The sequence below is a fragment of the Perna viridis genome, chromosome 5 (assembly GCF_037379345.1).
Source record: "Perna viridis isolate PV_CMFRI_1.1 ecotype Kerala chromosome 5, ASM3737934v1, whole genome shotgun sequence".
Taxonomy (NCBI): Eukaryota; Metazoa; Mollusca; class Bivalvia; order Mytilida; family Mytilidae; genus Perna; species Perna viridis.
This window is the reverse complement of record NC_142449.1, coordinates 8663271-8680802: the sequence shown is the minus strand read 5'-3', so window position 1 is coordinate 8680802 and position 17532 is coordinate 8663271. Positions and strand designations below refer to the sequence as shown.

The following is a 17532-nucleotide window of genomic DNA, read 5'->3' as shown; positions in this document are numbered from 1 at the left end:
ATTTCCATGAATTCTGTCAAGGGAACATATTTGTGGGTATCAGTTTTCATGATTTCAAAAAAGGTTTGGCGTTATTTAGTGTTAAAAATTAATTTCATGGGTACTATTTTTCACGGTTTTCTGTCCACTGCGAAAATAGCGAAAATTAATACATTTACAGTAAATCCACATAAGGTTAACTTTTCCGTATTGATAGTGGAATGGTAGGAATGGTGTTTCTGTTTTGTTGATGATTATCTTTGTCTTGACATCTTCTATAGAATTATTCATTTTGACTACAGATTCAGGGTTTTTCAAAACACCAAATTTAACAAAAAAAGGACACATATTTTCCCAATGAAAAAAAATGATGAGATAGTTTTGAAAAAGTCCAACAATATCACTGCAATGCTTTTGTTACATTTCAATATAGCAGTTCTTTTTTCTAATGTGAACCAAAATGACATTGAGGAGTTGGATATCCTTCTGAAAACTATGCTTATAGTAATGCTTCTTTTGTCTGCATTAATATCTGTTCTGTTAATGGCAAATAAAATGTTATTAGTTGAACTAGAGCACTTTTTAACATATTAAAGTACAGCATATTCTAGTAAGTTTATAATCCATGTACATGACATACCACTAATTGTTTTAACCCTGCCTTGATTAAAATAACTACAACAAATATTGATTTAAGTTTATATCATAACCATGTACTGCAGCAGCTCTTCTTGTAGTTACATGACATACTAACAAAGGATTACCTGGAGGGGAAGTAAAACAATAAAGACCTTCCTGTAAACGTATTTTAAATATAATGTCATCAATTTGTATGGTACAGAAATGAAGGAAACCTAATTTTACCCCCACTAAATGAGTTGGTGGTACATTGCAATTATCTTGGCTCCAAATAGATGGATTAATTTCAAATGGTGTGTGTGGCTTCATATAGATATTGTAAGTGATTTTCAACTTCCTTACTTGGGGGCCTAGCATGACTATACATACATCTTCATGTTTTGGTTTTCTTTTTTTTGTAAAACTTCATTGAGGTTATAGAAAGCCTACTCTTGAAGAGGTTAATATAAATTGTAAGCTCCCAGGTGACTGTCTATGATCATGAAGTCAGTAGATTTATTGGAGGGTGAGGCAACGGTTACGGGAGCTTATAACATTTTTGTATGATTTTGCTTATCTACACGATGGGGGAATAAATTAATCTTTGTATCGAACTATATTTCTTCAAAGTTATTTTGAAAATCATTTAGTGGTTACTAGGTAAAATCAATTTTTGTCTTGGCGTCCAGGTCAAATGTACACACTGGCTGGTGGTGTGATTGAACTATTCAGGTCGAATTTTTTCAAACATGCATGTTTCATTGATAGAGCTATATCGGTCTCAGTGTCATTCTGTACTTATTGTGAAAGTATTATTGTTTGTGGGCAGAGATGGGTCCCAATTACTTTCAATGTAATTGATTAAATTACAATTACTTTGTCATATGTATGATTAAATTGAATTAATGATTACAGCATTTTTGAAAGTAATTGATTAAATTAATGATGACATTGGCAAGTAATCAGGATTACATCTGATGATAATGAATTTGCAAATTACTATGACTTACTTGAAAGGTTTGGAACATTTTGTTTTTGTTATTTGTATTTTTATAAGGCTTAAATTCTTTGAAATTAACAGGTAAAATTATTTTTTAAAGTATAGTAGAACATCAACCTTCACCAATTTATTAAACCACATAGATCTATAAGATATATACGAGTTCAATATAACAATTTGTAACTTTCACTTGAATTTTTAAGAACCATTGCAGTTGATCATCATCAATCTTTGAAATGTTTTAAATTAAAGTCCGCATCAGTCTGATCAGAATATTTTTTTTCTTTTTAGCCAAGGGCATTTGCAATGAGAGGATAAAATTTAATATACCCTTGGTTTTTACTTCTGTACTTCTTATCAGATTCATTAAAACTATTGTATAGGATCTTTTGATTGCCCTTGCACACATTTTTTCATTAGATTAATTAGATTTTTTTACTTGTTGGTATTGAATTTTGTAATATCTTCACACAAAAAAAGAAGAAAAAACAAATGAAAAATTTACACAAACAAGCATTGAATGATTAACAATAATTTTACTCTTTATTTGTCCCCCGCTGCGCATCGCAAGGGGACATTGAAATGCCGGGCATCCGTCAGTGAATTTACAGTTTTCTTCACTTTTTTTTGGTAATGCTTTCACCAATTGATTTTAAATTGTGTATGTAGTCTTACTATGAGAAGTTACAGATTAAATTCGACTTTGATAGGGTTGATTGATTTTTACGAAACTTATGGCCCTTGGACTGAGACAATTTCAGTGAATTTAAAGTTTTTCCCTTTTTTTTTTTTTTTTTTGCGGGGGACATTGGAACGCTGTTCTTTTATTGTTGTGTACATAATGCATTACCCATAGATACCATTTGAAGCTTTAATATTTTCATTGTAATCATAATGTAATCACAAAGTAATCAGAAGTACTGGGTATTTTGAAAAGTAATTGATTAAATTAAATTACATGTATTCAGATTTTTGGCTGATTAATGATTACAGTGATTACTTGAAGAAATGTAATCAATTACAGCTGATTAACAATTGCAATTACAATTACCTCATCTCAGTTTATGGGCTATCAATTTTTGTTGGATTGGTAAACCATGAAATTTGGTTCTAAACGAAATTGAAATTTCTCTTCATTTGTATGATACAGTTCTACAATCTACTAAATCAAGAATATACGAACTGGCTATTTTCCCCAAATCAATGAAAAATGATACCCACAAATAAAAGTACCTTCACAGTGTTGTTATCATTGGTGAATGGATTTTCCTTTTATGGTCATTTGCCTATTTCATTCAAATATTTTCATCAATGGCGGATCTATTTTTCTTAATTTGCATATTGCTGCTTCGGTTATTTGGACAAACAGTTTTATCCAATCAAGAGTGGTCAACACAATACAAAATTGTATAATCATTGTTATATGACCACAACAAATTTTGGGCTTGTTAATGTAGTCAATTGCTTGTGGGAACAGTTTCATTGTGTAAGTCCATGCTTACCTTCAAAGGATATGGAATGTTGATGTAAAGGAAAATAGCTAAGAAACTTGTTGGTATGGAGGTGGAATGGTGTGTGTGAGTTGGCAGGCGATAGGGAAGACTTGTTGATATGGAGTGGAATGGTGTGTATGAGTTGGTATGTGATAGGGAAGACTTGTTAATATGGAGGTGGAATGGTGTATATGAGTTGGCAGGCAATAGGGTAGACTTGTAGATATGGAGATGGAATGATGTGTCAGGGTTGATAGGGGGCAAGGGGCTGGAAGGCTTGTTGGTAGTTGTAATGATGCATCAGAGTTGGTGGGGGGAGGGAAGATTTGTTGATTTAAGATGGAATGATGCATGAGAGTTGGTGAGGGGACAGGGAATGACTCTTTGGTAGGGGAGTTGGAATGATGTGTCTGAGTTAGTGGGGACAAGGAAGACTTCTTGGTATGGGAGTTGGGGTAAGGAAAACTTGTTGGTATGGGAGGTGGAATAGTGCGTCAGAGTTGGGGGACAAGGAAGGCTTGTTGGTTTGGGAGGTAGAATAGTGCATCAGAGTTAGGGGACAAGGAAGACTTCTTGGTATGGAAGGTGGGGTAAGGAAAACTCGTTGGTATGGGAGGTGGAATAGTGTGTCAGAGCTGAGGAACAAGAAAGACTTCTTGGTTTGGGAAGTGGAAGTAAGGAAAACTTGTTGGAATGGGAGGTGGAATAGTGTGTCAGAGTTAGGGGACAAGGAAGACCTGTTGGTATTGCAGGTTGAATAGTGTGTCAGAGTAAGGGGACTAGGAAGACTTCTGGGTATGGGTGATGGAATAGTATGTCAGAGTTAGGGGACAAGGAAGACTTGTTGGTATGGAGCAGAATGACGCATCAGATTTGAAGGACAGAGCATTAGCATTTCTTAATTCATCGATTTTGTGTTGCTACTAGTTCAGTTTAATGGCTGGACCACTCCACTTGATATTTGATGAAAATTACTCATTCCTATACACACCAATAAATACCAATTTGCCTTTTTCTACCATCAATCAATCAATAATCTGTATAAACCATACCTAAGACAAGTTTACTGAATAATTGAAAGAATAAGACAAGTGATTCATTCTCATGTTATAGAAATGTATATTGTAATTTTTATTGATGATTTATCCTTTTTATAAGAATTTAACATGACATACATTGTATTATGTATTTTCTTCTAAATAAAGCAATTTTATTATGTTGTTCCTATTCTACAAACTTTGTATTTAAGTCACCTGATAATAGACCTGTCTCAACTGAATCCTTAAATAGAACAATTGGTTTGCTTTAAACAGGTATTTAGATTATACAGGCTTAAATACACTGAAGTTGATAAGTAGGGGTTGGTTTGACAGGAAATAATACATTGAAGTTGACAAGTAGGGGCTGGTTTGACAGGTTTTAATACACTGAAATTTACAAGTAGGGGCTGGTTTGACAGGTTTTTCTGTTATTCAGAGTTCTTAAAAAAAAAAAAAAACCTATTCATTGAATAAGGTATCTTCATTATATTTTAATCATGATTTTTTTATGCTTCATGTTTTTGTCATGAAAGAAAAACATCCTATACAGTTGAAACATCGGGGTGAATCCAGGGTTTCAGGTTTTGGGAGGGTTAATAGATTGAAAGGAAGAGTGAAACTATGGAAGAAATTTTTTGGGGGTAGTATTTGTGAAAATCAAAAGTAGAAAAAAAAAGATATTTTAAGGGGGATATGCCCAGCATGCTTTTCCTTGGATCTGAGCCTGAACATGTAAGTTATTGTAGTAGGGATGTTGCTAACAATCCTACAAATTAGAGGTACCTGTAAAGTGGGGAACAAAATAACAAAATCAAACAAAAAAGAAAATAGGATTTTTGCCAATTCTTTAAGGCTCAAAATTCTGAATTACCCATCAACATGTCTTTAATCAAAAGAAATTTTCAGATCCATTATTAAGACTCATAACAAATCAAACACTGATATATTGTTACATTCTACATTCATTTATAACTGCATGTATAATCAGTTCTAACTAGATGACACAATATTTTTGTAATGAAGATTCTTAGTAACAAACTGGGAAAAGATACACTTGATCACATCTGACATAATATTTAACAAAAACCACTCTCAATCTTTGATAAAACTTGTTAAATCTATAATAGTGTCAGTGTAATTTATGTGCTAAATGTAAAAATAAACCAAAATTATAATTGACACACTCAATGATATCAGAAAGGGAATTGTTAGTCTGACCTACCTTCTTATTTAAAAAAATTAATATACCGGTAGTTGATAAAGTAAAGACATTTTTAACAATTAATGAGATATATTAATGTAATGCTTTTCTCTCTTCATCTGTTTTTAATTTCAATTATTTCAAACTTTGCAACATAAATGAAGACAATTCAGCTCAGTTGAATTTTTTCTTCTGTTTCTTGTTCTACATTTGTACTGACAAAGTGACAAAAGCATGTCTAAAGGACAGTTGAATGCATTGTTCTTCAAACCTCTCACTCTTTAAAGCAACTGTGGAGACAAAGCTAAAGCAGAAAGTTTCTCCTGTGGATGTAGGAAGGTCCAAGTTATGTTGAAATTATGGCCAGAATATCTCAGACATCTCAATTTTTAAATATCTGAAATGCTTCAATAAAAGACCACCAACAATGGAAGTAAGCACCTTAAAAAAAACCAAAAAACTGTTGCATGATGTGATTTTTTCACTGTTGATTGCTGTTTACTTCTTGTTCAAATTATATTTTTATCATTAAGATTCCTACCAGTCTGTACTTCCATGTTGTTCCTCAGATCTCATCCTTGCATATGAATTTAATTACCTCAATGTTGGATAAGTTTGATTCTGTGAAAATCATACCAAAAAGTTAAGACTTTTTCTTTCAGTCTCATGGGGTTTATTTAAATGGTTAACTTCTGAGCATAGCCAGAATAATGTCTCTTTGTTTCTTTCTAATTTTTATTCCAATGAGGTACCTTGAGGTGTGTTTATATAAGTACCTGGTTTGGCATGTTATATTGATTGCCAGGTTTGCTACATTGATTGAATGTTCTTCATTCTGAAATAAAATGTCTATTGACAATCAGCAAAAACAAAGATTTACTTCTTATTCACATTTATATGTTCCAGGTACATGGGTATTGGTTTATCAGCTCAGGGTGTGAATATGAACAGACTTCCAGGTTGGGATAAAAATTCCTTTGGTTATCACGGTGATGATGGTCATTCATTTTGCTCATCAGGTTCCGGTCAGCCATATGGACCAACCTTTACAACTGGTGATGTAATTGGATGCTGTGTAAATATGATAGATCATACATGCTTCTACACAAAAAATGGAGTTAATTTAGGTACATTATATCAATTGTTACAGTAAATGATGAACTTACATGTAGCTGTTGTAATAATTCAATTAGATTTATATTCTTTCTTTTCATTATGATAGTTCACATTTAATGTGCTTCATTGTATGTTTTACAGCAAGTTAAATAGTTAACTTCAAAGGATGGAGTTGGTCTTCACTTCATTGAATGACTTGATGAAACGTCTTGTCAATAAACAAGGAAGTTTTATCTTTCCATCACTCCATAGGTATTTGAATCTATAAAAGTTTAAGTCTTTTATTGAGTGTCCAATTACCTACCTTAGGGAATTCATCAGGTTATTGTTAATTTTTTAATTTTACTCATTGTAGTTTGAAACATTTGTCAATTACTATTCTGTTGAAACATTTGTGGATTACTGTTCAGTCTATAAATTCATTGTGAGGCCACTTCATTTAGCGGTTGGCTGGGGAAAAATTAAGTATTTATTCTTGTTGCCTTGATAAAGCCTCTATTTTGTCAGGTTTCTTTCAAACTAGAATGCAGTGTTAAAAGCCATAAGGCATAGATTTGGTTGATATTCAAAGAAACCATTTTAGGGGTCTACATTTTGGAAATGTATTAACTCACTAAAGATCTTCTGTTCTTGATAATGTTTAGTTAAAACTTTGCATGCATCTGATTGTAGTTGTATTGAATAATTTGAATATTCTAAAGATAAACATGTTGTGATATAGTGTCAGTACAATGTTTTGGAGGAAAATTCAACTGATCAACATAATTTTGCCTTGGCATATTCATTGCTCAAGTTAAAATCTTTTTTTTTTATTTTTCAGGTGTAGCTTTTACTGATCTACCTATCAATGCAGTAAGTAGCAATATTGTCATTATTCCCCTTACAAACACATGTTTTGGGGGAAGTAAAGGCTTCAGTCTGTATGTTTGTCTATTTGAAAAAGTACTTGTGTTATTAATTGCTGAATACTTATAAAATGTCATGCCTCATTAGAAGCAATTGCATTTTGTTTGGAAATTTGGTTTTGAATAGGGAAATTAATGTGAAAAATATGGCTATACCTTGGAGATTTTTCACATTAGAGTCCGACATTATTTTCCTCCTTATTTTCAGCTGCCTTTGTACCCTACAGTAGGCCTACAGACCCCAGGAGAGGTTGTTGAGGCTAACTTTGGACAACTACCTTTCATATTTGACATTGAGGACTATATGAAGGTCAGTGTAACATTACTTCACCAATCTAGCAGATAAACAGATATAGCCACCAAGATTTTGTTTAAGAAAATAAGATGTATAGTAATAACACTTGCATTTATTGGAAGTTTGTATTAGAACTGACAGTATTTTTTAAGTTCTGAATTTCAGGAATTGATATTTTAATATCCTTTTTTTCCTAGCATTATCTTGATAGTTGCCATTAGTTACAGTTTTAGCTATTTGTATCTGATGAATAATTTCAGGAATGGAATATGAAAACCAGACTAACTATAGAAAGATTTCCTGTAAATGACAAAAAAGGAGAATGGCAAACTGCCTTACAAAGGTATATATTAAAGGTGTACTAGTCAAACTTCACTTGCTCGAACTCAGATGGTGTGAATACCTTGAATACTTAAAAGTAATAAACTTTTCTCCAATATCATCAATATAAATAACCTTGGATTTCTGGAAAACTTATACTGACTAGTCCATCCGTTTTTGTAATAAATCATAGAGAATAACTATCTCGAAATCGTCTGCCATTTTGTCAGTTTGGGTAATAAAAGTTCTGAAAAACTGAAACCCAATAATTAATCAGTGTCATTTAATTAATTACAGGTAATATTTAAGTCATAACTAATATAACATAGTACTGATTGAAGTTGGAGAATGTTCTGAAGTTGGCATGATGAAAGCATCAAAGAAATCAGATGAAAACAAATTATTGACCAAGGAACTCGAACTTTGAAAGTTTTTTTAAAGGCAAACACAGCAATTTTAATGTCCACAAATCAACATAACCTTCCAAAAGCAATGAAAAATATCCAACAACTAACAAGCAACTAACAAGTTGAACTAGCAATGGACAAAATTTGGAAATCTATGAACTTCAATTTCTTGAACTCCTGGTAACTTGAATATATTTCAATGGTCCCTAGGAGTTTGAGCTAATGAAGTTTGACTGTAATTTGAATTAAAAAATATCATTCATTGTGTTATTTTATTGATAAAAGATTTTTTAATACTAAGAAAAAACAAGTATACATTTCATTCACAATAATTTCTGAATTAACATTGATGTAATGTGTTTCTAATGTACATCACACCACATACACTTTGTTACTTTTTATTTCTCTAATAAATTGTTCAAGTTCTTATATTCTGGATTCTAATGAAGTTTTTATTTACTTTATAAAATATTAAAATCCAGCAAACGATTTTAACTATTAGAAATCGGTCTGAAAGTTCAAATTACAGTAGAAACAGTTACATTTGTGTTCTACTAAAAATCTCTTATTTGATCTCCATGTATTGATACTAAAAGTTGATTATGTTTCCCTGACTTTTTTGGGGTTTTTTTGGCACCCAGATGACAAAAATCCTCTGGAAGGTCCTACAATGAACTCTAGATTAAACAACATTTATGGCATTATATAACAGATTTCATGATTTTTTTTTTTTTTTTTTTTTTTTTTTCAGAATTGTTTCAACATATCTTGTACATTATGGTTATTGTGCTACTGCAGAAGCATTTGGTAAATCAACAGGTCAGACATTTGATGAAGATCTGGCATCAGTTAAGAACAGACAAAGTGAGTTCCAAGCATCATGGTGTATGGGTTTTTTCAAATGTGAAATTTTTGTGCCATCTTTTTTTTTGCAGTTTCTGTTTTAAATCTGCTTTCACACAGCTTTAAATTCACTATCGTTCACCAAATTGTACTGTAATGTTCTTTGAAGAAAATATTCGTGACAGTATAATTTTCGTGTTATGGATCTTGCCACGAAATTTAATGGTTTACAATTTTATGATGCCTTTCTCTGGAAAAATATGTAATTATACTTTTTTCAAGTAATGATGAAGTTCTAAACATTATAGACTTGAATGACTAACCTAAGTGGATATATTGTGGAACTTCTTTTATTTATATGTGTATTACAAGTACAAAGAAAATTCACTCTGTCCTATTTGAATTTCCAAAGGGAACGATATTTATATGTTATGTTAGTCTTATAAGTAAAATTTGAATCTACACTGAAAGTTAATGTACCACTAGAAAAAAAAAATTATATCATATGTTATGTGACATTTAGCTTCTGGTAAAAAACTTAAGTTTATAATTTAATGAATATCTATGAATTGTACAATAAGGTTCTATAACACAAAACAAAAATTTGGATTCATTTTGGGAGTTATTGCTCTGATAGTCCGGGATTCAGGGGCCAAAAAACCAGCATCTCCCAACCTCTGGACAATAAGTTGCTTATCAATGTATGGATCTATACTAAATATTACCTTGAAATTGAGGTTTGGATTGATATTTTTGAGTCATTGCTCTAAATATTTAGTGGCCTAAAACAAAGACTCAATATATTACTTATTTTGATCATTTAAAATGAAATTACAAGTTATTTCTAAGTTAGTTCTAAGATTAAGTTTTCTTGAATACTTCAAGTTCTATGTTTGAGACTTTTCCAAAGTCAAAATTATGGTTTAACACCTATAAACCTAAAAATGTCAATGTATTCATTATCTTATTAACTGCTTTGCATTCTTCACATTGCATTTTCTCAAAAAATATGTAAAATGTGATTTTCATGCACATCCAATTTTTTGGTAATAATAGAATCTTTTAAGAAGATACATGCAAGGGAAATAGATATTTCATTCCTAAATATTTATTACCTCTTCTTTTGTCATCTTGCAAAAGTCCTCCAAATTCTGGCTTTATGGAGAACACAAGTGATTTTTTGTGTGTGATGTACATGTCTTCAATTCAGTAATTCATGGAAAAATCAAAATACTTTCCATTATGCAATATTTTTATCAATCCAACAATAAAAGGACCTCCACATGATGTTTCATTTCATGTTGTTTACCATGATATATGCATTTGCCTTGCCTGTGTATTCTTTGGGGAAAAAAATCTCAAATCATTTAAAAAGAATATACCCCCAAACCAGAATTTTGCTATATTTTGGGTGAAATGGAGAAATTTAGAAGTATGTATTGTATACATGTGTTTCAGAAGGTCTCACATCTAGATTTTGACTAGATTTTAGGGAAGAACCTTGATATAACCATGGATATAAAAAAAGAATAAAAAGAATGATTTAGGACTCTACTTTCAAGTTGATCCAAATTGTGGTCAACATGAAAAGATACTTTCACTAAAAAAATATCTTGAGGTTCTAATTTTGTGACCAAGGCTCCGGAAATTTTGACAACCCATGTCACTCATTTTATCAAATTGAAGTAGACGTTTGATGGATTTATAAATCTTTTTCCTAATTTAATAAGTCAAGTAATAAAATTTACATTTATTAAATGTATGAAAATTCTCTGAGTCACTTCAATTCATTCTTATTTGCAATGGTGCTGCTTGTGTACCGTCAATTTAATTATGCAATCAACTAATCAGTTACAGGTAAATCACAGTCACAGGTGTACTATGCAGACGGTTATTTATAATGGTTGATAATTTTTTATGTCTGATATTACAAAATAGTCATCCGTCATTTGCAAAATTTGTCGGTCATTGACCGGCATAATTGACCAATTTCGGAGCCTTGTTTGAGACCTGTTCTTAAATCAGTACCACATTAGGGTCCAAAGGGTCCAATATTAAACTTTGTTTTTTTACAACAACAAAAAATAATTTAGATTTGTGATGTGATGAATCTGTGTATTTTGATCATAATATTTATTGGTCCACATGTTGATTGAAGCATCAAAATGGCACCGGTAAACTTCTTTTGGTATCAACGAAAACTGAATTAAGTATTTAGATTTTTAGAGTTTGAACTATAATAGGCAAATGTCTAATTTATCTTAAATATCTTTGTCCACACTCACATAGGGAACATACAATGTAAGCATCTAATCCAGATCCAAATTCAAAACTCTATCAAGAATGAATGTGTATTTGTAAAGGATCAAGCAAAATAGAAAATATGTGAAACATGCATGTCAAAAACCCACCAATCTGACAATATAATTTCACTCAAGGATAATTTTTGTTTGTTTGTTCATTTTCAGTACATTTCTATGAAAATATAACTCAGTTTCCTAAATGAGATGGATTCTTTGATCCTGATCCTGCAAATAGTCAAATTACACTTTCAAAATGGTTGTGTTCTTATACCATGTTTTATCCATTGCCTGATTTTTACTGAGACTTACTCTTAAATTGTGTCTTATAGAGTATTTAATTTTATATGAATTAACTTTATTTCCTTGATAGGAATACAGAAATTAGTTCTAGCAGGAAGAATGGGAGAAGCTATAGAAACAACACAAGAACTATACCCAGGATTATTAGAACACAATCTTAATTTATTATTCATGTTAAAATGTAGACAGTTTATAGAAATGGTGAATGGAACTGACAGTGAAGTTAGGGGTCCTGCAATCAGGAGTCCCAAATCTCAAGGGAGCAATCGCTCTAGTCCAAGTATGAGTCCAGTGCATCACAGTTTAAATTCTGCTAAAAACACACCAGTAGGATCTCGTGGTAGTAGTCCAAATAGACCCATTGGGGTCAAAGGTCATTGTTCAGGGTCATCAGGTCAAATTATTCAAAGTAATCAGAACAATTGTGATCTCAAACCAATAAATGAAGAGGAAATGAATGCAACAAACTTAGCCATGAATGGCAAAGACACTCCGGTGATTGAAAGTGACGATGTTGATATGTGTGTTGAGGACAGTAAACATGTAACCAATGGTACTTCATTGTGTGCAAATGGAATAAGTCAAAATGGAGATACCTGTACAAGTACTAATTCAGAAGATATGGGTAAGTTGTGGGGAGTAGGGTTTTTTAGAATAGACTATATGGCAACTAGGCAGCCAGTGTAAATGTAGTTTGTCATTATAAGAATATGGCAAGGTAAGGTATCCAAAAGTTAACATAAACTCCACTGGCAAGTTTAGATTTCCATCATCCATGATGAGTATTTTACATATGTTCTAACCTTGTCTTCTTATTTGAAAATTAATTATTGCATATTGCTGTGTATATGAGTACAATACTTAGTCCTGTATAACTCCTGGTAAAGTGAAAATACATTTACGTTTGATACCCTACACTTTTAAGAAAACTTTTGCCTGACTGTCATCTGAATGATTTATAATATCATTGAAGCAAAAATTTGTTTTGACACTTGATTTCTGCACCTGTAATACTTAAAAAAAATATATATAAAAAAAAGAATTTTTCATTGCTTATTGAAAAAATTATACATAATCAGTTGTTTAGATAATTCAGCCATGTATAAAATGTGATAAATTTTTAATTAAAAAGTGGTATTCATACAAACTATAAAATTGGAATGTTAAACATGCATTATGCATTAACTTTTGTTGTCCAATAAGACTTAACTTCATAAATTCACAACATTTTTTCACTATATTCATTTCTAATTTTGTATTGAGTTATAATCTTCACCTCTGTCTAGGATGTGTGTTGTTGCAAAAAGATTGTATTAGCCATGGATTAAGCATACTTATTGTCGTATTCATACTCTATTCTATAGGTACATGTAATTATTGGAACACAATAAATATGGGATAATTGTTGGAAGTTCTGCAACCAACATTTTAATAATTGTTGTTCTATAAAAGTCATTCTTATATATTATTTATTCTTTTTTCCTGCATAAAATTATTCTCCTGGTAAATCTATTTCATTTATGCTAGTGGCTTAGAAGTTGCTAAGAAAGTATAGAATTGATCTGACTATATTTATATTATTAACAAAAAAAGATTTTTTTTTAAAGCCTTCAAGAAATTATGAAACTTAATAAATGTTCAAACTGTACCAGCTTTTAACATTTATTGCACATTCAAAAGAAAAAAGCATTACATCACTATACTCTGCATCATATACATAACATATAGTTCAGATTTGAAATAAAAATTGTTCTGCTGTTTTATTGACATCTACCAATATTTATAATGTGTTAAATGACCTGCTTGTTCATATCACAAAATGACTTCTCCAGAAAAAGTGTATTGTTCAGATCCAAGACATTTTAAATCCAGCATCACAATGTTTATATTGTCAAATTGACTTGATTTTGTTACCAAGAAGATTTTCGAATGTATGTAGTTCGATGTAAACAAAGATTTACCACCTTATATATCAAAATATCTTTGGAAGATTATTGTTCCTACTGAATAATTGTCTATTTTCAAATTCATATTGACCCGTGCAGGTCCGGGTATCAAAAGAATAGGCCGGCAGCAGCACTAAGCTTGTCGTAAAAGGCGACTAAATAGTGCTCAGAACCCTAGCCAGGGGCTAGGGGGCTCTGCCCACAGAGCAACTGGGTTGTGTGCCCCAGGTGATGGAATGGGGTACTCCTGGCGTGTTACATGCTGGGGTTGTCAGGCTATAATCCGGAAAACCTGACCGCAAACCATAGTGGTGCACCGTGTTGGGAAAGTTGCCACGTTCCTCGCTCGTTAAAGAACCCTGCTGTGGTATTCGATAGGAGTAGGAACCTTTGCGCTCCGCCACAGGAGGCTAAATTGCCCGACTTTACCCATCCCTCCCTTTTTCTAGTGGCAATCAAAATTTGTCGACCCTACTGTCCTTGTGTCCCATCCCGTTTTTCATTTCATCATCATTTCATGTTCATTTTATCATCCGTTTCATATTCATCATCTGAATATAGCTGAAATATTGCTGCTCGGACGTAAAACCCCAACAATCAATCAATCAATCAATCAAATTCATATTTGTCAACATAGAAATTGAAAAATACAATTACATTTGTATCAGTAATTTGTCAACAATTGGTTCTTAGCAACAGAAATGGCAGAATTACAATGGAATTTCCTGTAAGGAATTATAAAATTCTTTTTGATTGTGCATATCAATCATAAGTACTGATGTTTATTTTTATAAACTGAGAAACACATAACAAATAAAAAGAAAGACAACACTGCCTCGATAAAAGAATGCCTGAAGAATTATGATTTAAAAAAAATGGGCTAGAACTAAGGTTGAGTATAGAGGCAAACTCAAACCCAAATGTTTGATATGCAGTTGCTGTGTAAATCTTTTTTATCCATTTATCCTACGTTTTGCTACTGTTAGAAATAATTCTACCTTCTGCTTAATTTAGAAGTAGACCATCACTCAGGAAAAAGACATTTATGTGGAGGCAGTCAGGGAGCCATAGAGAAGATGTTAGTGTTTGGTCGAGAACTAAAGGCAATGCACAACCAGATTAAGGCACAATATGGTCATAACGAGTCAAATGAAAAAATGCTTCAGGTAAGTAATGAGATGAAACAAAAACATTTAATTGAGGTGTAGTTGATAAATGAAATGAAGTAGAAGTATTGATTTTTTTTGTTTTTCTTGATGTTCAGACAAAATGTAAATGGATCTTAAAATTGTACCATAAGGTTTCATACCACCAAAGGAAGGCTTAGATGCATTTTAGAGACTATGACATAAACCAATTTGGGATTCAGGACCAAAAAAGGGTCAGAAACAAGCCTTATACTTTACATTTAGTAAAAGTGAACAGATCTCATTTTTAGCTCACCTGGCCAATGACCATGTGAACTATTGCCATCACTTGGCGTTCATTGTCGTCATTAACCATTATACAAAACTCTTCTCTTCTGATACTACTTGACCAAATAGAACCAAACTTGTTATGAATGTTCCTTGGGGTACCATGCATGGAACTGTTGTGGGGATTTTTGATTCGTCAAAAAACATGGCTTCTGTTACTAAAAATAGAACATAGGGGGTCACACAGTTGTTTTTTTTGCATATGTCTCCAAAACTGTTAGGTTTAGCTAAATTCTTACATTGGGTAAAAGTGTTCAGCATGATGAGATTTATTTGTGGTCAAATTTTGGTTTTAATCTGTTGAGCCATGTTGGAGTTATGGCAATTTTCAACGATTTTTGCTATTTTTTTATGTTATTTCCTTCAAAAATCTTCTCCTCTGACACTAATTGACCAATTGAAACCAAACTTGGTATTTAATGTTTCTTGAGGTATCCTGCATTGAACTGTTGTGGGGATTTTTGATTCATCAAAAAACATGGCTGCTGTTACTAAAAATAGAGCATAGGGGTCAGAAAGTGGTTTTTCGCATATATCTCCAAAACAGTTAGGTTTAGATAAATTCTGGCGTGGATAAAAGTGTTCAGCATGATCTATCATTGGTCAAATTTTGGATTTAATCCGTTCAGCCATCTTGGAGTTATGGCCCTTTTTTGACGTTTCTTTGCTATTTTTCAAGTTATTTCTTTCAAAAATCTCCTCTGACATTATTTGATCAATTGGAAACAAACTTGGTACGGATGTTCATTGATGTAGCCTGCATAGAACTGATGTGGGGGTTTTTGATCCATCGAAAAACATGGCCACTGTTACTAAAAATAGAACATAGGGGACAGTAGTTTTATGTATATCTCTCCAAAACCGTTAGTTTAGCCAAATTCTTTCAATAGCTGAACTGATCCTTATTATTAAGACTACAAAAAAGTCTAGGGATCAAAATTGTCAGATGACTTCTTGTAAGAGTTATTGCCTTTGAAAGGGGAAAAAATAATGTTTTTTTTTGTTTTTTGTTTTGTTTTTTCAGTTTTCAGTCAGTATCTTGAAAACTATGATAGATAAGAAGAAACTTTCAATTGTTGAAATGATCCTTATGATAAGTCCTACCAAAGACTTCTTGAGTCAAAATTGTTGGACAACTTCATGTTAAATTTATTGCCTTTGATGGCAAAACTCAACAGGTGAGTGATTCAGGTTCCTGGGAGCCTCTTGTTTTTTTTAACTATTGCTATCAGTTGATATCAGTTATAGTCAAAATTGCATTTAAAATTTTGGTCCATTAAAAACTATGGCTGCCATGTCTATGGAACATACGAATGAAGAAAAAATTCTAAATATTGTGCAGTATTGTATCCAAATGATGTTGTGTCCATATTGAACTCTATATCCCTTGGTTTAAGTGTGTCAACAACTAATATTGTGTCCATACTTGCCCCAAGTGAGCAGAGTTCAACTGGCTGTTGTTGATCATTCTGAACTTGGCAAATTTTTTTTTTTTATTATGACTAAGGCAGGAAACAAAATTTTTTATTTTTTATTTCTGGATGCTTATTTGTGTGAAAGAGAATGGTCTCAGATATTCTACCACAAAGTACCATACCCAAAAGGAAGGTTGGCATTGATTTTGGAGGTTTTTACTTGATTTATTTAGGGTTAAAGGGTAAAAAAAGTCTTGTTCTGTGTCATATGTCTAATCACAATCATAAATCCAAGATGTATCATGTCTTAGTGCTGTGTCTATACTTGCCCCAACTGTTCAGGGTTCATTCTCTATAGTCATAACAAGCTGCACTATATGAATTTCATTATTAGATTTCAAGGAATTAATTATAAATTCAGGGGGATAAGAAAATTGTAAGTATTTTGAACATATCAAAATTATATATCAAGGCATGAAAACTCATTACTTATCATTGAATTTTACATGTACTTTTAATTATTTTATGTTTCTCTAACAGAATTGTGTCTTACAGGATGCTTTTAGTTTAGTAGCATATTCTGATCCTTGGAGCAGTCCTATGGGATATCAGTTAGATCCAGTACAAAGAGAAAAAGTTTGTGCTTCTTTAAACAGCTCTATATTAGGTAAGATAGACAACCATTTAATGATATCAGGTTTTTTTTCTTAAAACAAGCATTTTGTTTAGTCTATATCAACATTCTCAAATTCATGTAAAACAAATTAACAAATTTATGTTTCTTGTCTGTAATAATCTGTTTATACCTCACCACACCAGGTGGCAAGGTGTTATGTGATACTCTCTGAAATATTGTCTTACTGTCTATCCCCGAT

The 17532-nt window shown here is 32.0% G+C and overlaps 1 protein-coding gene across 3 annotated transcripts in view; it reads left to right on the top strand.

Annotated features, from left to right (window-relative positions):
- LOC148615860 (ran-binding protein 9-like) overlaps nt 1-17532 on the top strand; it is a 32922-nt gene that overhangs the window by 12504 nt on the left and 2886 nt on the right. The window contains exons 1-9 of one of the 3 annotated variants that reach the window (XM_088581522.1): nt 809-936; nt 6238-6458; nt 7268-7299; nt 7561-7662; nt 7908-7990; nt 9127-9239; nt 11892-12446; nt 14782-14933; nt 17198-17324. In XM_088581522.1, the coding sequence (XP_088437648.1) occupies nt 6242-6458; nt 7268-7299; nt 7561-7662; nt 7908-7990; nt 9127-9239; nt 11892-12446; nt 14782-14933; nt 17198-17324 (1381 nt within the window). In that variant the 5' untranslated portion in view covers nt 809-936; nt 6238-6241. Of the gene's footprint in view, nt 1-808; nt 937-6237; nt 6459-7267; nt 7300-7560; nt 7663-7907; nt 7991-9126; nt 9240-11891; nt 12447-14781; nt 14934-17197; nt 17325-17532 lie in introns of those variants that run through there. The other 2 variants (XM_088581521.1, XM_088581519.1) reach the window with 2 other exon arrangements.